The sequence below is a fragment of the Mandrillus leucophaeus genome, unplaced genomic scaffold (assembly GCF_000951045.1).
Source record: "Mandrillus leucophaeus isolate KB7577 unplaced genomic scaffold, Mleu.le_1.0 Scaffold68, whole genome shotgun sequence".
Taxonomy (NCBI): Eukaryota; Metazoa; Chordata; class Mammalia; order Primates; family Cercopithecidae; genus Mandrillus; species Mandrillus leucophaeus.
This window is the reverse complement of record NW_012107363.1, coordinates 2487571-2505386: the sequence shown is the minus strand read 5'-3', so window position 1 is coordinate 2505386 and position 17816 is coordinate 2487571. Positions and strand designations below refer to the sequence as shown.

General features: G+C 55.0%; 1 protein-coding gene across 1 annotated transcript in view; it reads right to left on the bottom strand.

The window, feature by feature from the left end:
* The window catches only part of SORCS2 (sortilin-related VPS10 domain containing receptor 2), a 408600-nt gene that overhangs the window by 17116 nt on the left and 373668 nt on the right, over positions 1-17816 (bottom strand). The window contains exons 17-22 of the mRNA XM_012002189.1: positions 14031-14123; positions 12239-12359; positions 10730-10863; positions 9806-9934; positions 6916-7087; positions 882-1068 (exon numbers count right to left, since the gene is read on the bottom strand). Coding sequence (XP_011857579.1) covers positions 882-1068; positions 6916-7087; positions 9806-9934; positions 10730-10863; positions 12239-12359; positions 14031-14123 — 836 coding nt within the window. The remainder of the gene's footprint in view (positions 1-881; positions 1069-6915; positions 7088-9805; positions 9935-10729; positions 10864-12238; positions 12360-14030; positions 14124-17816) is intronic.

Genomic DNA, 17816 nt, shown 5'->3' with positions numbered 1-17816 from the left:
CCACCACCATAATCACTGCCATCACCACCACCATAATCACTGCCATCACCATCACCATAATCACTGCCATCACCACCACCAGTACCATCACCACCACCATCGCCATCACCACCATCACCACCATCCATCCTGCCATTACTATCACCACCACCACCATCTATCCCAACCACTACTGTTACCGTCATCACCACCACCCTATCACCACCATCATCACCATCACCACCATCACCATCACCAACACCACTACCATTATCACCACCACCTCCACCATCATCATCATCACTGCCATCACCACCACCAGCACCATCCTCACAATAATTATCACCACCATCATCATCACCATCACCACCACCCTATCACCACCATCACCACCATCACCACCACTACTGCCACCAGTATCACCACCATCATCATCACTGCCATCACCACCATCACCACCACAATCACTACCATCATCACTATCCTCACCACAATTATCACCACCATCACCAACACCACCACCAATGTCACCATCATCACTACCACCTCCACTATAATCATCATGACTACCATCACCACCACCACCAGCACTGCTATCACCATCATCACCATCACCACCACTGTCACCACCATCACCACCTGTATCACCACTACCACCATCACCACCACCACTGCCACCGCTATCATCAACATCACCGCCAGCTCCCAGCACTGCCCTACTATTGTATGGGTCATTGGGGTGGGGGTTTGAGCCCAGCCTCCCTGCCTCCCTGCCCTTGGGTTCACCACCCTGAGCACCAGGGACCTAGAGCAGTCCCGAGGGAGTCCCTGTGTTTCCCCCAAAGCCAGGTTCTCTGTCTCAAAGGGAGTGACCCTCGGCCTCAAAGGGGCGATAAACTTACAGTTGACCTGGACGAAGAGCACTGCCTCATCGTGGCCCGCCGTGTTCTCTGCCCTGACGGACACGCGGTAGATGCCGGGGCTCTCATAGCGGTGCCGGATGGGCTCCCCGGTCAGTGTAAGGTTCACGTACATGGCCTTGAAGCCATCCCCAAGGTCCACCTGGTACTTGGTGGTCAGGACGTCGCCCTGCAGGGGAACACCACGTAGCCACTCAGGAGTGGGCCTAGAAGCTGAGGGGCCAGAGTGGCTCAATCACTCACTCACTCATTCATTCATTCCCGCCCTCCTTTCCTTGAAATGAGTGGGCTCTGGGGACCCACAGGGGAGCGGGCCTGGTTCTGCCCTAGAGATTCTGCCTGGAGTGTAGGGCTGGCCAAGGCAGTTGGTTTAACCAGGGGCTGTGGCCCAGGGGCATTTCAGAACAATCACCCAGTGGCAGAGAGGGAGAGGGAGAGGCCCAAGGGTGTCATCAGAGAGCAGCAAGGGGGCAGTCAGGGCCCCGGGGAGACCCTCTGAGGCCCGTGACAGCGATGGAGCCAGGAGGGTGAGGGGCCTCACACAGCGTGGAGGGTTCCGGCAGGGGAGAGGCACACATCTGGAAGTGCCTAAGCGGCCTGCCTAGAAACCAAGCAGGATTTTCCCTTCTGGGAGACTGCGGTTCCTAATTTTCTCTTTCTCAGACCATGCAGTACCAGGAGTGACGCTGAGATGGGGCAGGGTGGGTGCAGAGAAGAGCTCCCACCAACTACCATTTCTGTGTGGCACCGAGTCACCCACAGAGGCCTCTCCACCATCTCCTTCCACCTTCCAATAACTGCATTTTCCTCACTGAGTGGGGGATTGAGTGAAGGAAACAGAAACTTCTCGACTTTACGGCTCATGATCACATTCTCCCTCCCTCCCTTCCTCCTCTCCTCCCCTTCCCTCTTCCTCCCTCATCAGTACCAGGGACACGAGGAAACCATTTCCTAGTGGTGATGACGGAAACAGCATGATTACTACCACTTAGCTATCTTCTCAGTTTATACCAGCCAAATGTTGAAAGTTGATAGAAAACTTTTACGTAAATTCTGTTCACTTAACTTTCTCCAGACATGGTAAATTGGGTTGCTCAGTGTCTCCCCAAAATTCACGTCTACCAGGAACCTCAGAATGTGACCTCATTCGGAAATAGGGTCTTCACAGGTGTCATTAGCTAAGATGAGGTCATACTGGATTAAGGTGGGCCCTAAATCCAACGACAGGCATCTGTGTAAGAGAAAGGAGAGGGAGATTTGGGCACAGACGGAGGCTGCGTGGAGGTGGAGGCAAAGGTGGGAGTGACTCTGCCAGGGGCCAAGGAGTGCTGGGAGCCCCGGAAGATAGAGGAGGTGCAAATGGATTGTCCTTTGGAGCTCTGCATTGGTTCAGGCCACCCGGCATGAGGTCATTTGTTATGGGGTCCCCAGGAAAGAGGCTGCAGGGTGCTCCATTCTCCCCATTTGACAGGTTAGAAGACTGAGGCTCTCCAAAGTCCAGGAGCCAGGCGGCTGCTCGCTGTTTGTGGTTCTCTCTGTTTAAAGGCAGCCTCTCGGGGTGGGGCGGGGAATGAGGGGAAGTGCTCCAGTCTGAGCTGCTTCCACGGAGGGACGGGTTTACTGTGCTAATCCTGGGAAGGAAAAGGCATGTGTGACCCAGAGTCAGGACCCATGATCTGCTCACCCTGGGTGAAGCGCCAGCTCTCGGGGCCTTGCGTTTCTGTTGTTAAGTGCTGCACTGATGCACATTTAACTACTTAAAACATTTTCCTTGGTTAAAATAACTTGTCCTTTTTCCTCCTAACCACACATTCTCAAGGTAGAAAATAATATACCATAATAAAATACTATAATACAAGGTAGTGTATTCTCAAGGTAGAAAATAATATAAAATACAAATAACAAATAAAAGAAAAAGAAAAAAACGAAATCTCACCATAATACCTGCCATTCACATCTTGGTATATTTCATTGAGATCCATCATTATTACTGGTGCTTAAAAAAATTAAGCATTTTCTTCTGAGATAATGGTAGGTTCCTATGTAGTTGTACAGAATGATACAGATCCACCCCGTGTGCCCCATGCCCGGCTCTCCCCAAGGCTAACATCTTGCCAAATGATAGTACCACAACTAGGAGGTTGACATTGATACAGGAAGGAGACAGGACAATTCAGCCGCCACTAGGACCCCACTGGGTGCCCTTCGCAGACACACCCACTTCGCCGCATTAGCCCAACTCCATGGTAACCACTAATCTTTCTCCATGTCTATAATTTTGATAATTTCTATTGTCTTTCTCCATTTCTGTATTTGAAGAGTGTTATGTGAACGAGTTGCACAGCAGGGGATCACATACGTGGGAGTGGCTTTTTTCACTCGGCAGAATCCACTTGAGGCTCATCCAGGTTGTTGCACTTTTTTTTTTTTTTTTTTTTTTGAGATGGAGTCTCGCTCTGTCGCCCAGGTTGGAGTGCAGTGGTATGTTCTCGGCTCACTGCAAGCTCCACCTCCCGGGTTCATGCCATTCTCCTGCCTCAGCCTCCCGAGTAGCTGGGACTACAGGCACCTGCCACCTCGCCCGGCTAATTTTTTGTATTTTTAGTAGAGACGGGGTTTCACCATGTTAGCCAGGAGGGTCTCGATCTCCTGACCTCGTGATCCACCCGCCTTGGCCACCCAGAGTGTTGGGATTATAGGCACCAGCCACCACGCCTGGCCTTTTTTTTTTTTTAAAGATAGTGTCTCACTCTGTTGCCCAGGCTGGAGTACAGTGGTGGAATCTTAGCTCACTGCAACTTCCAACTCCCAGGTTCAAGTGATTCTCGAGCCTCAGCCTCCCAAGTAGCTGGGATTACAGGCATGCACCACCACACCTGGCTAAGTTTTGTATTTTTAGTAGAGACAGGGTTTCGCCATGTTGGCCAGGCTTGTCTCGAACTCCTGACCTCAGCTGATCCACCCACCTCGGCCTCCCAAACTGCTGCGATCACAGGCGTGAGCCACCGTGCTTGACCCTGCTGCAGGTATTAATAATGGATTCCTTCTCATTGCAGTGTGGTATCTCAGCATGGGTGCACCCCAGCCTGTGCAAACATTCGCCCATTGCAGGGCCTCTGGGTGATCTGAGTTTCTGACCTTTATGAATAACACTGCTATGAACAGACACATACCGGTTTTGGGGTGAAGAGAAGTCTTCATTTCTCTGGTATGACCGCCACGAGTGCAAGTGCTCAGTCCTCTGCTCCTTGCATGTTGAGTTCGTTAAGAAACTGCTGAAGTGTTTTCCAGAACACCTGTGGCATTCTCCAGTCTCCCCAGCCATGCGTGAGTGATCCAGTGCCCTTCCCTGCATCCTCACCAGTACTTCGTGTTGGCGCTGTTTTTAATGTCAGTCGTTCTGATAGGTGTGCAGTGATGTCTGGCTATGGGCTTCCCTGGTGGCCGATGGTGTTGACCCTCTTTTCGTGTGCTTACCTGTCATGTGTCCATTCTCCTGGTGAAACGTCTTTTCAGTTCTTCTGTTCATTTTCTAACTGGATGCTTTGTTTCCTTGCTATTGAGTGTTCTTCCTCTAGTCTAGGTACTGGTCCTTGTTGGATACGTGGTTTGCAAATATTTTCTCTCACTCTGTAGCTTGCCTTTCATCTTCTTAACATGGCCGTTCCACAGAGCAAAAGTGGCTAATCCTGAGGAAGCCCAATTTATCAACTTTCCTTTTGACTGGCTTTGAGCGTGAAGTCTGAGGACTCTTCTTCCAGCCCTAGATATTCTCTCCTGTGGTTTTTCTAAAAGGTTTATGATTTTTACATGCCACATTTAAATCTAGGCAATTTTGAGTTCATTTTTCTGTCGAGCGTGAGGTTGAGGTTGAGGTTCATTATTATTGGATGAATAAGCCCTCCCCTCAGTGAGTTGTTTTCGCACTGACATCAGACATCCCTCGGACATATTTACATGGGTTTATTCCTGGGGCCTCTATCAGACCTTCTTTTTAATTCTTAAGGTATTTATAAAACTCAGACTCCCCTAAACCCAGTGCTGTTTGAAAGAGTAGGTTGGCCTATGTGTGTGAGTGTATGTTTGAGTGTGTACAAATCTGTCTGCGAGTTTGAGAGTGAATACATGAGCGTGTAAGCGTATGTGTGTCTGCGTGTGAGTTTGTGTGTATGTGTGAGCGTGTGTACCAGTGAGTGTGTACGTCCACCCTGGATCCCACACTCCCACCCGTTTCCCTAGCGTAGCGGGTGGCCTCTTCCTGACAGTAGGTGCACGGTGGGGTGGGGGTTGGCTCTCCCCACCAGGAGCATCTTTTGATCACTCTCCTCGCTTCCACCAACTCCAGCTCCTGCCCGCAGAGCATCCCAGCAAGGGTCCGGGCCCCCTGGGCAGGTGGTAGACTGGCTCCCACAGAGAGACTGCAGATGCGACTGCACTGTGGAGACGCCAGGCTCTAGGGGGCAGCAGAGGGCCATTTTTCCTGGATGTCGGCCCTGGACGGGCAGCCGCAGCGGAGTCCACTCTGAGGGTCCAGGCGGGACAGGCGGGGCAGCAGCTCTGTTCTCCTGCCTACCCAAGATACTGCTGGGAACAGAGGCACCCCAGGGCTGCCCCTGGCTCCGAGGAGTGTGGGTCCCAGGGCCCATCTCCATCAGCAGCCGCACTTGCACCAGGGAACGGCTCAGGTCTGGGGGCCCCCAGAATCGGTCTCTGTCCACATAGAGTCTTGGGGCCAGGGACCCCAATGCCAGCCCTGCCACTCATTCCCGTGTGGCCTTGGGAGAGTGGCTGCGCTGTCCGAGCCTCAGTTTCCCTAGCTATAAAGCAGGTTGGCAAGAGGATGCCACTTGAGGTGGTGCCAGGAGTACAGGCAGTGGCTGGTGCACAGCGCCCGCCATGGAGGTGCTCGGCAAGCACCGCTCTGCGTCCTCCTGGGCCTCAGTTTCCCTGTTTGCATTAGACCAGGCTCCCTGCTTTCCAGCTCCAAAGACCTTTGTCACCAACATCCCACCCCACCTATTTTGAAGGACATTTAAACAGGACACACATCATTGTGAAGCTGCACTTGCTTCATCCCCCATACTGTTCATCAAAGAACCAAGTGCCCAGGAAAGCTGCGTGCCAGGAGAGCGCCCAGGGTCCTAGGCACTCACCCTCCGGGTGCGACACGGAGGCATCGAACTCTCCTTTGCCCTTTTCTGTCATCTTGAATTTTCTGCAATGCTTGTAAATTTTTCTAGGTTTTGTTTTTGAATTTGCTACAATGAGCATTAGTTTATTCAACCATCAGAAAAATAAGCATGTTACAAATTAATTTAAAAAGACTAGAAGGAAATACAAAAACCTAACAGTTGTTACCATGGAGGACTGGGGGGCTTTGGAGAGATATTTATACTCTTGATATTTTGTGTGTGTTTTCCAAATGTTCTACAATGAACATTCATTATTTTTAACGCCAGAAGAAAATATAACACTTGTTCTAAAGCAAAAAAAGCAAGCCTGGGAGGCTAGGAGGAAATTTCTATCTGTGTTTGTGTGAGTATTTATATCTGTAGCTGTCCACGCATACACAGGATTTATTTTTGGTTGTGTAATTATAAGTAATAGTGTTTTTAACTTTCTGTTTTTCATAAGATCCCAAATTAACTAAATCGATATAATTACAGGCTTAAAAAATGTATTGCCACCCACGGGAATGAATACATTTTATACCAAGGCCAGTAACCACACACGCTCCCCCGATGTGTGAAACGACGTCTCCTTCTGCTCTGTGGAGACCCTGATACCCCCTACACCCTACTCTATTCTCCTCCGTGTCTCTTTCACTGGTAAATGCTGGTCTGGACCCAGGTGTCCAACCCCCTGCTGCCTCCTGCAGTCTGGACAGGCTGGCTGATGGCGATGCCCTGAGCCACTTCGAGGCGGAGGAGACACCCTTCACCATGCCCTCTGCGTGCCCAGTTGGAGCCGCCCCTGCCCAACAGTCCTGGGAGCCCGCTGGGAGGTGCTCACTCACCTGCTCCTGCCGCACCACAAACAGCACGTCCTCTCCAGGCCGCACGGCCACCGCCTCGCCTTGAATGCTGACCTGCAGGCCCCGGGGCGGCGTGAGGGGGCACTGCAGCTGCGCCGGACTCTGCTGCAGGTCCACCCCACCCTCACACACGTTGGACACCACTTTCCGGTACCTGGATTGACAAGAGAGGGTCAGGGTCCACTTCAGACAGGTGGTGAAGGATGGGGCCCCATAATCTGGGGAGGGACGTGCTTGCCACCCACAGGTGGCGTTTGGCTTCCCACCCGTAGGGCTCTACTTGCTGACTCCCAGCCACCTCCGGACTCCACCCAATTGCTGTTACAGCCCCGTTTCAGAGATGAGAACACTGAGGCTCAGAGGAGGAGGGACTGATGGTGGCAGGATGTGCTTCGGAGGTGCTGGCATCTCCGTGGTCTGATCACACTACTCACAGTAATAGTAATGGCCCTGTTAGTGCTGCAGACGGGGTGTTTAAGCAGCCAGCTGGAATTTCATGGTTTTTCTGCGAAAGGTGGAGGACAGAGTGCCCGAGAGGGGCTGGGGTCCTGCCTCCACTCGCCACTGTTTCACAGTGTGGCCATAACCATGGGCACACACACCCCTCCTCCTGGGCTCCGTCTCCCTGTTCCCTTGAGAGACCTGGATTGGGCGATTTGTGACTCATCGCTGCATTCATGAGACATCTATTTATGAGCATCTGTGATGGGCCAGGTACTGGGAATGGGGGTGTTTGCATGCAGCCCCTAGATGCTGTGCAGAGCAGACCCTGTAGTGGAGACGCAGAGGCGGACCTGAGCCGATCACGTCAGAGTGAAACCATAGCTGTGATGGCGCTGGCTGGGGCACCCCTGGGGACCTAGTCCCTAACAAAGGGGCTTTCAGCTGAGACTGGGAGGGTGAGCAGGAGAAGAAAGAGCATCCCAGGCCATTGAAACAGCATGTGCAAAGGCACTAGAGGGGGTGCTGAGCCTGGAGGGGGAGCAGGTGTGGCATGAGGCTGGAGAGGGGCCCTGGGCACCCCAAAAAGGGGTGGCCTCATCCAGCTTGCTACTTGTGAAGCTCCCTCAGGCTACACTATGAACCTGTGAAAGCGGCGTTGCTGACAAGGTGCTGGGGGTACCTGTCTCCCCAAGGCTGATCCCCCTCTTGCCCTCAGGGCCCAATTCTTCCAGATGGCTCTGCCGTTAAATAAGCATTCAGAAGTTGATCATGCACAAGCCCATTTGATTAGTGCTTTGAAAGAAAATACCCTTCTCTAAGGGCTACCCATCCATGGCACCTACAGTGTGCAGATGGTATGAGGTGAAATCCTTTGCCTTGATCAAGGTCCTGGCCCTGACACTTCAGACAAGAGTCCCCGTTGTCAAGCCCTGGTGGCTGTGCAACCACTGCAGCTTCATGATACCTGGGTGCATGGGTAGACAGATGGATAGAGAAGTAGATTGATGGATTGATGGATGGTGAGTGAATGAATAGATAGATGGTGGATGGATAGATGGATGGGTAGATGGATGAATGGATGATGGATGGATGGGCGGGTGAACAGGGGATGAATTGATGGGTAGATAGAGGGATAGGTGAATGGATGGATGGATGGATTGATGGATGGTGAATGAATAGATGGATGGTGGATGGATAGATGAATGGATGGATGGGTACATGGATGGATAGAGGGGTGCATGGGCAGTAGTTGAATGCCTGGGAGAATGGAAGGATGAATGGAAAGATGGATGGATGAATGAATGGATGGATGAATGAATGGATGGATGAATGAATGGATGGATGAATGAATGGATGAATGAACAGATGATGGCTAACTGGATGATGGGTGGATAAATGGGTAGATGGGGGATGAATGAGTGATGCATGGACGGGTGGGTGGACGGCAGCAGATATGCTGGTGAGGCCAAAGCCTGCAATTTCTGGTCCTACCTCCTGTTTCCTCATGTTCCCTGAGGGGAAGTAATGGGGATTTTCTGACAAGTCCATGGGCTTTTCTCTTCCTCTCTGAAAATGTTCTCAAAGAGAAATGGGGAAATTGGAACTTCTGGATGGAGCATGTTTGGGACCTCCTAAAGATGAAGGCTCACAGCTCTTATGTACCTAACATTTTACATGAACTGAATCCTTCATAGCAATATGCCCAGCCTCTGGTGGAGGAAAAGTATCGTAACTGCTTGCATTTGGTGATGCTGTCCCTTCATGCACAGCTTGTACTCAGCATACCACAGACTGAAGGAATACCTACTGTGTGTTGTGGAGCTTACAGTTCAGCAAGGAGGACAATTAGGTGAGTGATGACAACAACTGGGATTTGTGCTGTGACAGAGGCAAGCTCGGGGTCAGGGGTGGGTGGTCAGGGAAGGCTTCCTGGAGGAAGTGCCATTTAAGCTGAGACCTGCAGGCAGCAGGAGCACCTCCAGCACCCAAGCCTTGGTGAATGGGGAGGGCCTGGTTTACTGGGCACTGGTAAATGGGGAAGGGTCCTAGCACTGCAGAGGCTCAGAAAGGCCAGGGGAAGACGTGCTGCAGCAGGTGTGAGCCACGGGTGCCTTGGACCTTTTCTGTCTATTGTTCTCTATCCAGAGCCAACTCAAGGCAGCTTTCTCCTGGCACTGGCCCACATGGGCTCAGATGGGAGAACCCTATGGGCTCCTTTGGCCTGGGAGCTAAGGTCGTTCACTCATGATGTCTGGTGACTCACATGAGCCCCGCAGCCAGGTTCTGTGCTGTGAGTGCGGGGCATCCTCACCTTTGACCTCTCTTTCCCTGACTCCACTTGGGAGCTGCAGGCACCAGCATGGTTTCGGGACTGCACCGCAGCTCTGCCCCCAGATTTAGGCAAGGAGAGGCCCGCACCCACACTCACCCAAGGCTGCTGGTGTAGGTCTGGCCCAGGGCACAGTCGTCAGGCGGGGACAATGGATTAAACCAGAAGTTGGCAGAGCACTTGTTGGTGTTGGACTCTGAGGAGGGGGAGCGCTCAAATCCGTAGTCGCTGGGAGGAGGGAAGAACAGTGGTAGGTGACAGGGAGTCAGCCAGGGTTGGGGTGGAATCTGGGGGAGCTGGGAAGGGAACCTCATGCCAAGGGCCTGCTATGCACCCATCTGTGAGGACAGGAAGGAGCACCCACAGCCCCATCCCAGAGGGCAACACAGGGTAACAAGGGAGGCAAAGGGATGCTGGGAACTCAGAGAAACCTGGAGGGCTGCCTGGAGGAGGTGAGCAAATCTCAAAGGATGGACAGAGACAGGTAGGGAAAGAGAGGGAGAGGCACTGCTGGCAGGGCCCAGCCTGAGCAGCACCAGTACAGGTGGAGGAGGCTGGAATGCCAGGGGGCAGGATGAGGAGGGGTGAGGTGGGTGGCAGTTGGGTGAGCTGTCAGCCAAATTGTCTTGTGGGCACTGGGCAGTCATAGGCAGCTTTTGAGAACAACAGGGACAGGTCGGGTGGCTTTCAGCAGAGTCCCTGGATGGAGAAGGGCAGAGGTAGGTGCAGCATGTCCCCAAAACGCCCCGACCTGTTCCTCACTTTCTCCTCCTGCCTGTGAGCAGCCACTGAGAGGGTTTAAAAATGCACCACAAATTCCTTAAAGCTCCTTCCTGGGGTGTGGGCTGGTGTTGGTGACTCGGTTCTAACAGATAGAATGAGGCAGACGTGCGGTGTGCGACTCTCATGCCAGGTTATAGAAGGCGCTGAGGCTTCCTCCCTCATGCTGGGGGAAGCGGCCGCCATGCCGTGAGGATGCTCAAGCAGCACCTGAGGCCCCGCAGGGAGGAGCCCGTGGCTCACCACAGGAAGTCTGAGTCCCGGCACTCGCACACGCGGGACGTGAGCGCCGAGGTGAAGCTCCTCCCCTTGATGCACCAGGACGTGGACTTTCTCTTCCGGAAACTTCTCTGCTGGCCCATGATGCAGCGGTCGCCCTGCAGCAGGAACATCAGGGTGAGGAGCTGCCAGAGACGGGTCAACTGCTCTGCGTGGGCTTGTGCTGCTGAGCCTGCCAGAGCCTGAAGATGGCTGAGGGCTCAGGTTACAGATGGGGAAACGGAGGCCCCGAATGAGGCGTGGCATGTCTGTGGTCAAGTTGGGGAAGCCTCCCTCTCATCCCAACCCACGGGCATTCACTGAGCCCCTCCTGTGTGCAGCCCTAGCTGGGCCCGAAGGGTCGCAGAGCTGCTGGAAGTACAGCCCCTTTAAGGTTCCCCTTGTCCCCTCAGGTGCTGTGCGGGAGCTGGGCCGAGCCACGGCCTTGAGGGCTCACAGCACACAGTGGGTCCTCAGGGGACAATCAGGATGGGACAGGCCCACCCCATCTCCCTGCAACAGCTGCTGTGGCAGTAATAGGGGCGGGGCCGGTGAGGATGCCCGGTGGCCTGTATTCAGGCTCCTAAACCTCCTCCTGGGCCCATCTGAGCACTTCCTTGTGAAATCCAGCTTCAGCAATGCACCCTGCTAAGGCAGTTTGGCAAGCACCGCCCACCCTCGATATCCAATCACCCTCCCTATCCGACAGCCTTCCTCATCCCCTGCTGCCCCCCAGGTGATGTCAAATCCTCTGATGCCTGCTGTTTCCTCTTAGTCAGTTTCTACCCACTGACCTTGGCTCTGAACTCCCATTTGCCCACGCTGAATTCAAGTTGAGCCCAGTCTCTCCTTTGAGAGGGTCCCTGTACCCACCGTGATGGCCCTGAGTAAAGTCTTCCACCCCGCGCTTTAACAAGTGCCATTAAGTCATTTCTTCATCAGGGCCACCCACCCCCCAGCAGTTCCAGGCCCCCGCACTCTGAAATCCCAGGCTTCCCCACCACACCGCCAGCAGCACAGCCTGATTGGAATTACAGAGGGGGCACTGATGGCCTTTATACTCAGCTTAGTGTCCATATTACACATTTGCTGTAGAAACAGTTGTGTGTCTCGATTACAGGGTGGCCTCGCCCCAGACCCCACTCCACACCCAGACCCCACTGTCGTGTATGGCACAGGCCTGTGTTACCTTCCTAAGATCTGAACATCCTGAACCCCAAGCACCCTGAACTCCACGGGCTGGGGTAGAGCCTGTGGCCCCACACTCCCCGGGTGTGGCTAAGGACCCTCAGCCCAGGTAGCTCCATGACCGAGACGGGTCTAGAAAAGCCCACAGGAGGCCTGGATATCTAAAGGTGCTGGGGATTCCCGGAAGACTTATTGGAGGCGGGGAGGTGCCCTGCGGCCTTGCAGGGGAGGACTTTGGCAGGCAGAATGGGCCTGCACTTGCAGTGTGCACCCCACCTGCCCGATCCCACCCTCATCCCGGCCCACCTGCAGGTTGGAGAGGTCCCAGGAGCTGTAGTCTTCCTCGCCACACTGCCTGGAGAATGAGGGCCGGAAGTCCACCTTGACCAGCTCCCAGTCGGAGCGGAAGCTGATGTGGCCAAAGACCCTGTGGCGGGAAGAGGAGGGAAGAGAGAGAAAATCACCTTCATTAGACCTTGTCTACTGTGCAAATCATGTCCCCTCTGGACTCTGTTCCTGCCTGTACCATGAGCACAGAGACCCCTCTCCTGCCCTTGCTGGGGATCAGAGCGAGGCTGCCCCGGGCACCGAGCCTGGCCCTGCACAGGTACTCCGTGGGCTTTGGCACGAATATTCCCACAACTATCACATGTGATCTATGACTTGTCAGCTGCACTGCCTGAGTCGCTGCGGTTGACCCACCATGGCCCATGTTGACAGACAGGGAAGGAGGCCCAGGTCCACAGCAGGGTTGGGAGCCCTTCCACAGCCCCCACACTGGTCCTTGCATTATGTTTTGCGGAATGATCTGTGGTCAGGTGGCTGCATCTGCGGCTGTCTGGCTTCTCCCTGGTTTTCCCCCAGCCTGACCGTGTGAGGGTTCCGCGCTGCAGAAACCCAGCTTTCCATCGCTGGGCCACAGGGCGTTTGCTCCCTAGTACAGGTGACGACTCAGAGAAATAACGAGTCAGCAGGCCCAGCTCAGAGCCCACGGGATGAGCAAGGTTGACCCATCACAGCCTAGGTGGGTGGGGGAAGTGGCGGAAGAGAGAATAGGGAGGCTGGCCACTTAGGGTGCACCCATGTGTGCTGGAAGCTATGCATGCACAGCCTGGTAGGCCAGGTCCACCTGTGTTTTACAGAATAGAAAGCCGAGGCACAGGGAGGTTGAGTAACTTGCCCAAGGTCACACAGCTTGTTTGTGCTGTTCCTTCTCCCTCCTTGCAGTCAGCAGTCATTGCTGTGTGCCCATCACTCAGAATGGCACTCAGGTGCCCTGCTTTATCCCTCTCTGGGAGGGCTGCTGCCTGAGTGCCTTCCACTCCATCCCTCAGTACCACACACTTAGGCTCCAAAGACCACCTAGAAGGTGGGCCCAGCCTGCTCTTCCCTGGGCCTTCTCCAGTCCAGCTTGTGGTGCTCTGGCCATGTTACCAGAGGCCAAGCATCTGGGTGGGGGAGGTGATGCACGCTGCTCCAGTCTGGTCCCCGTCTGAGCACCCCCAACTGGGGCTGGATACTTGGGGGTGGCCCATCATGAGCTGAAAGGACAATCCCATTCTAGGGCGGTGTTGAGAAAGGTTTTGTAGGGTATTTCTGAGGACATGACAGCTGGGTCTGAGTGTCTGAGGCTGATATCTGAAGATTCGGCTCCACGGGGCACCTCTGAGCCAGGCGAGCCTGCGGCGGTCCATGCTTGAATTACATCTGTGACCTTGCGTTTGCCTCCACTCTCCGGAACAGTCCCAAGAGGCAGGCACTATTGTCTTTGTTTGATGAAACCCTAGGCCTCTGCAGGCTGAGCATGGGGCCTCCCTCTGTCTGCCTGGACCTTCCCCCAGGGACCCTGCCTCCCTGTGCTCCCATAAGGCCCGCTCGTCGAGGGAGCAGCCAGGCTGGTTCCATCCCGCATTCCTGCCACGTCGCTGCCAGGCCTTCCTTCCAGCCGGGCCCCTGGTTCTGGGCTCACAATCCCATCTGCTTTCTTCTCTGCGCATGGGGGTCAGGAGCCCCAGGCCATTCTTTCTCAGAGGAGTGGGGAAATGGGGCTTGAGCTCTCGGCCTGAGACCCCTCCTAGCTGCTAGTGGCAACACCCACCAAGGACAGGGGAAGGTCCCCAGGTACGACTGTGACTCTGCCGCGTCCGCCCGCTTCTGCAGGCGCTGTTTCCAACAGAGGAATCCTGTGGGCCTGCATGGTGGCCCCGGCTGTGAGAGATCTTGGCTCCAGGGCACCTGTGATTGGGATGAGGGTCTCACTTGCCGTCTGTCTCCTGATGGATGCCACTTGGATGGCCTCAACACTGGAGAGCTCCAACTCAACACACTGGGATCTTCCTTCAGCATCGCTGTCCAGACAGTGCCTGGTGCACTGTTCTTTTCAACAGCATCTGAGGGTCTTCTCTCACTTAAGAAATGCCTTTTTAGGGGAAACTTCTGGATCCCTGAGAGCATCCTCACTCTCTCCTGTGACCTGTGGCATCATGAAAGGCACGGCGGCAGCAGCCACTGGTGTATACGGAGCACCCACTGCAGGCCAGGCCCAGGTGCGACCTTGTATTCCCCCATTTCCTCCTCGCCAAAGCCCCCTTTCACAGACAAGGAAACTGAGGCTGAGGCAAGGGACTTGCCTAGGGCAGCACAGCTTCAGGCCACCTCCTGGAGGGGCCGGCATTGGAACCCGGGCTGGCGGCTCTGGAGCTGTGAGGCTCTGCACAGAAACATGGCACTGGGGCTCCGTTGGCTGCAGAGACCCCCGGGAGGCCTCAGTCTCCCCGCTGTTCTGAGCTGGGGCAGAGCAGAGAGGCTGGTTTGGTTGATTAATTAACCCCCTCCATGTCCCTGAAGCCCTGCCTTTTATGAAACCTAAACCCTCAGCCGATACTACGAGAAATAGCTGCCATCTAGTTAATTCTGGGTCTTAGGAAAGACGTGCCGAAGGGGCCTAGATATTACTTTGCAGGTAATGAGGAAAAAATGGGCCATGCTGTGAGAGTGGAGCCATGCAGCCGGGGAAGGCTCTGGGAGCCCCCACTCCACCTCTCGCCCAAGCCCAGGACCTGGGGACCCCTCCCTGCTCTGAGGCTGCACTGTGGGGAAAGGGAGGCAAGTGAAAGTGACTGGTTTCAGGAAAGTGTCCCAAAAGGTGCCTCTGGCTAGGTTAGAGGTGTCCTTTGGGCAGATGTGGACAAAACAGTTATCCGGGAAGGACAGGGTGGCCGAAAGCTGAGCCTGTGGCTATGGGACACCCCAGCAGGGCGGCTCCCGCACAGACCCCTGCAGCGGGACTTTGATTCTGACCTGCCGGCGTGCTCCCTCTTCTGCAGTTTCAATTATTTGTATGCCACTGGGATTGGGCAGCTGTCTGAAGATGCAGCACTGTGAACCAGGGGGGCTGGAGGAACTGTTCTGATGCTTTAAAAATAACTTAAAAGGTTATAGCACCTGGCTGTGAATTCTGCCATTATCCTTCTGGGATAAAATGCCCCACCTGTGGCGTGGGGGGATGAAGGCTGGGTCATCTCTGGGGCCTAACCAATGCTCGTGACAGCCGGGGTGAAGGGCTTGACACCCTGCAGAGATAGGCTCGTTCAAGGCTCCCGGATGGACAGCGCTCCTATCTCTTGGCCGGGCAATCTGAGGCCTGGAGAAGGCGCTTAACCTTCGTGTAAGGAGTAAGGGCCACCCTCACCCCTGCACTGCTGGCCCCCTTGTTGTTTTTTGGTTTTTGGCCCCTTGCCCCCAAGGGTTCCTTCCCCCAATTGGTTGCGGGCGGCTTGCTTGTTGGCTGGCTTCCTTTCTTCCTTGGTTCTTCTTCCCGTTAAGGGCCCCGGGGGTTCTTTCGGTTTCGGGAAAGGGCGGGCCCTTCTTTTTTTTTCCCGGCCCCGGCCTCCGGGGGCATGAAGGTGGGCAGAAGTCATGAAGGATTTTATGCGTCCAGGGCCTGGCTGGAGCAGGAATTAACTGTGCAGGGAAAGCTGCACACATCAGGACCCTGAGAGAATAGGAAGGGTCATTATCCCCACCCAATTTTTACAGGACAGGCTCCCAGGGTCCCCACCCTCCCACCACTCCCTCAGGGATGAATTCTTTGAGACATGTTGGCACCTCCAAAAATGGGGGAATAAATCAATGTGTCTAGATTTCTTATGAGAATGGCCTGAGGTCCTGTATGAAAACAGCCCGTAGCATGCAGTGGGGCGCTCGCTAAAGTTGCATTGCAGCCCCTGTCGCAGGAGGCCATATTGGTAAAGATGGAGGGAGGACTTGGGGCAGAGGGTCCAGGAAGGGGAGGACGCCCCCTAGACTGTGGGAGGGGAAGGGGCTCACTGTTCTCCCGGGGTGCTGAAGGACAAGACCACCCAGGAGCGCCATCGCATGCCATTGAAAACACACGAATGCACGATCAAAGGTCGGCCGGCCGGCGGGACCCACCTGCGGCGGGTACTGGATATTCAGGGAGACCCGTGAAGGGGACCCTCACCTTCTTGGGAATAATGCTCCCCTTCGCCCAGGACCCCAGGTGGGATGCAGAGCTGTCCAAGCATCCCCTCAATCCCACCACAGTGCATGGCCTGGGAAGGCCAGCCGGGATCTCTGTCTGCTGGGGAGCGGGTGGAAGCCGGGCCTCTATACTAGAAACAGAGTCTAAGCAGGTGATTTCTTGCTCATCACCCAGGAAGCGAGAAGGCCCCAAGCATCACTGGTGAGCATCAGTTGAGGGCTCATTTGCGGCGACCTCATGGGGTTTAAGTCCCCACGTTACAGACAAGGAAGCCAAGGCCTCTGGATGGGAAGTATCATTTTCCGGGCACAGATGTTCTGCTTCCCTGAATCCTCCTGACACCTCCTCAAGCCGACTCATTTCCCTATTTCAGGGCTGTGGAAACCGAGGTGCAGCGTGTGCGGTCCATTGTCCAGGGACACCGGCCTGGAGAGAAGCATCCTGATTTGGCACATAGTAGGTGTTCGATAAATGCATGTTGGATGAAGGCAGAGCAGAGGAGCATCCTCGAAGGGGGTCCCATCTCTGCTCTGCCCGGAGGGGACAGGCTGCTGCCCACAGAGCTGCCCAGCAGAGCCTGAGTTGGACTAGGCCACAGTTGTTTCCTCCTGCAGCAAGGGCCAAGGTACCGCTCCTCTCCGAGCCTCAGTTTAATTGTTAAGCAGCAGAGTTGGGTGAGGGTGGGTGGGTGTGATGGGTGGTGGGCAGGAAGAAAGCAGCAGGGGTCAGTGGTGGTGTCTTCCAAGGCTGTGCTCCCAGTCCCAGCCACAGCAGCCAGGGGAGCTCAGGGGCGGCGTCTGCCCAAACTCCCTGACAAACGAGGGGACATGCTGGCCCTGCAGAGTCAAACCTCAACCCTGCCCGGGCAGAGCCCAGCCTCATCCCTGCCCAGGAGGAGCCCAGCCTCATCCGTGTCCAGGCAGAGCCCAGCCTCATCCCTGTCCAGGCAGAACACAGCCTCATCCCTGCCCAGACGGAGGCCAGCCTCATCCCTACCCGGGCGGAGCCCAGCCTCATCCCTGCCCGGGCTGAGGCCAGCCTGGGCGGGGTGGGCAGCATTGTCCCAGCTGGGCAGTTTCTTTCCAAAACCAGGCCTGCTCCCCACAGCCTGGAGCTGTCCTCCCATGGCCTCCTGGGAGCTGTGCCTGCCGGGGAGGGTGGGGCACACGGAGGGAGATAGAGGCTGGGGTCAGGCACTCTTGGGGGCTTAACCGTTTGGGCCCCTCTGGGGCATTCAGGGGGCCAGTGGAAGAGCCAGTCAGGGTCGAGGGCGTGAAGGGCCATTGCCAGCTGGAAGGGAAAACTCAGGGTGTGAACTGGTGAATGAGCCAGGCCAGCACTTTCTGCTGAAGCCAGCCAGAGTCAGTCCCAGACCATAGA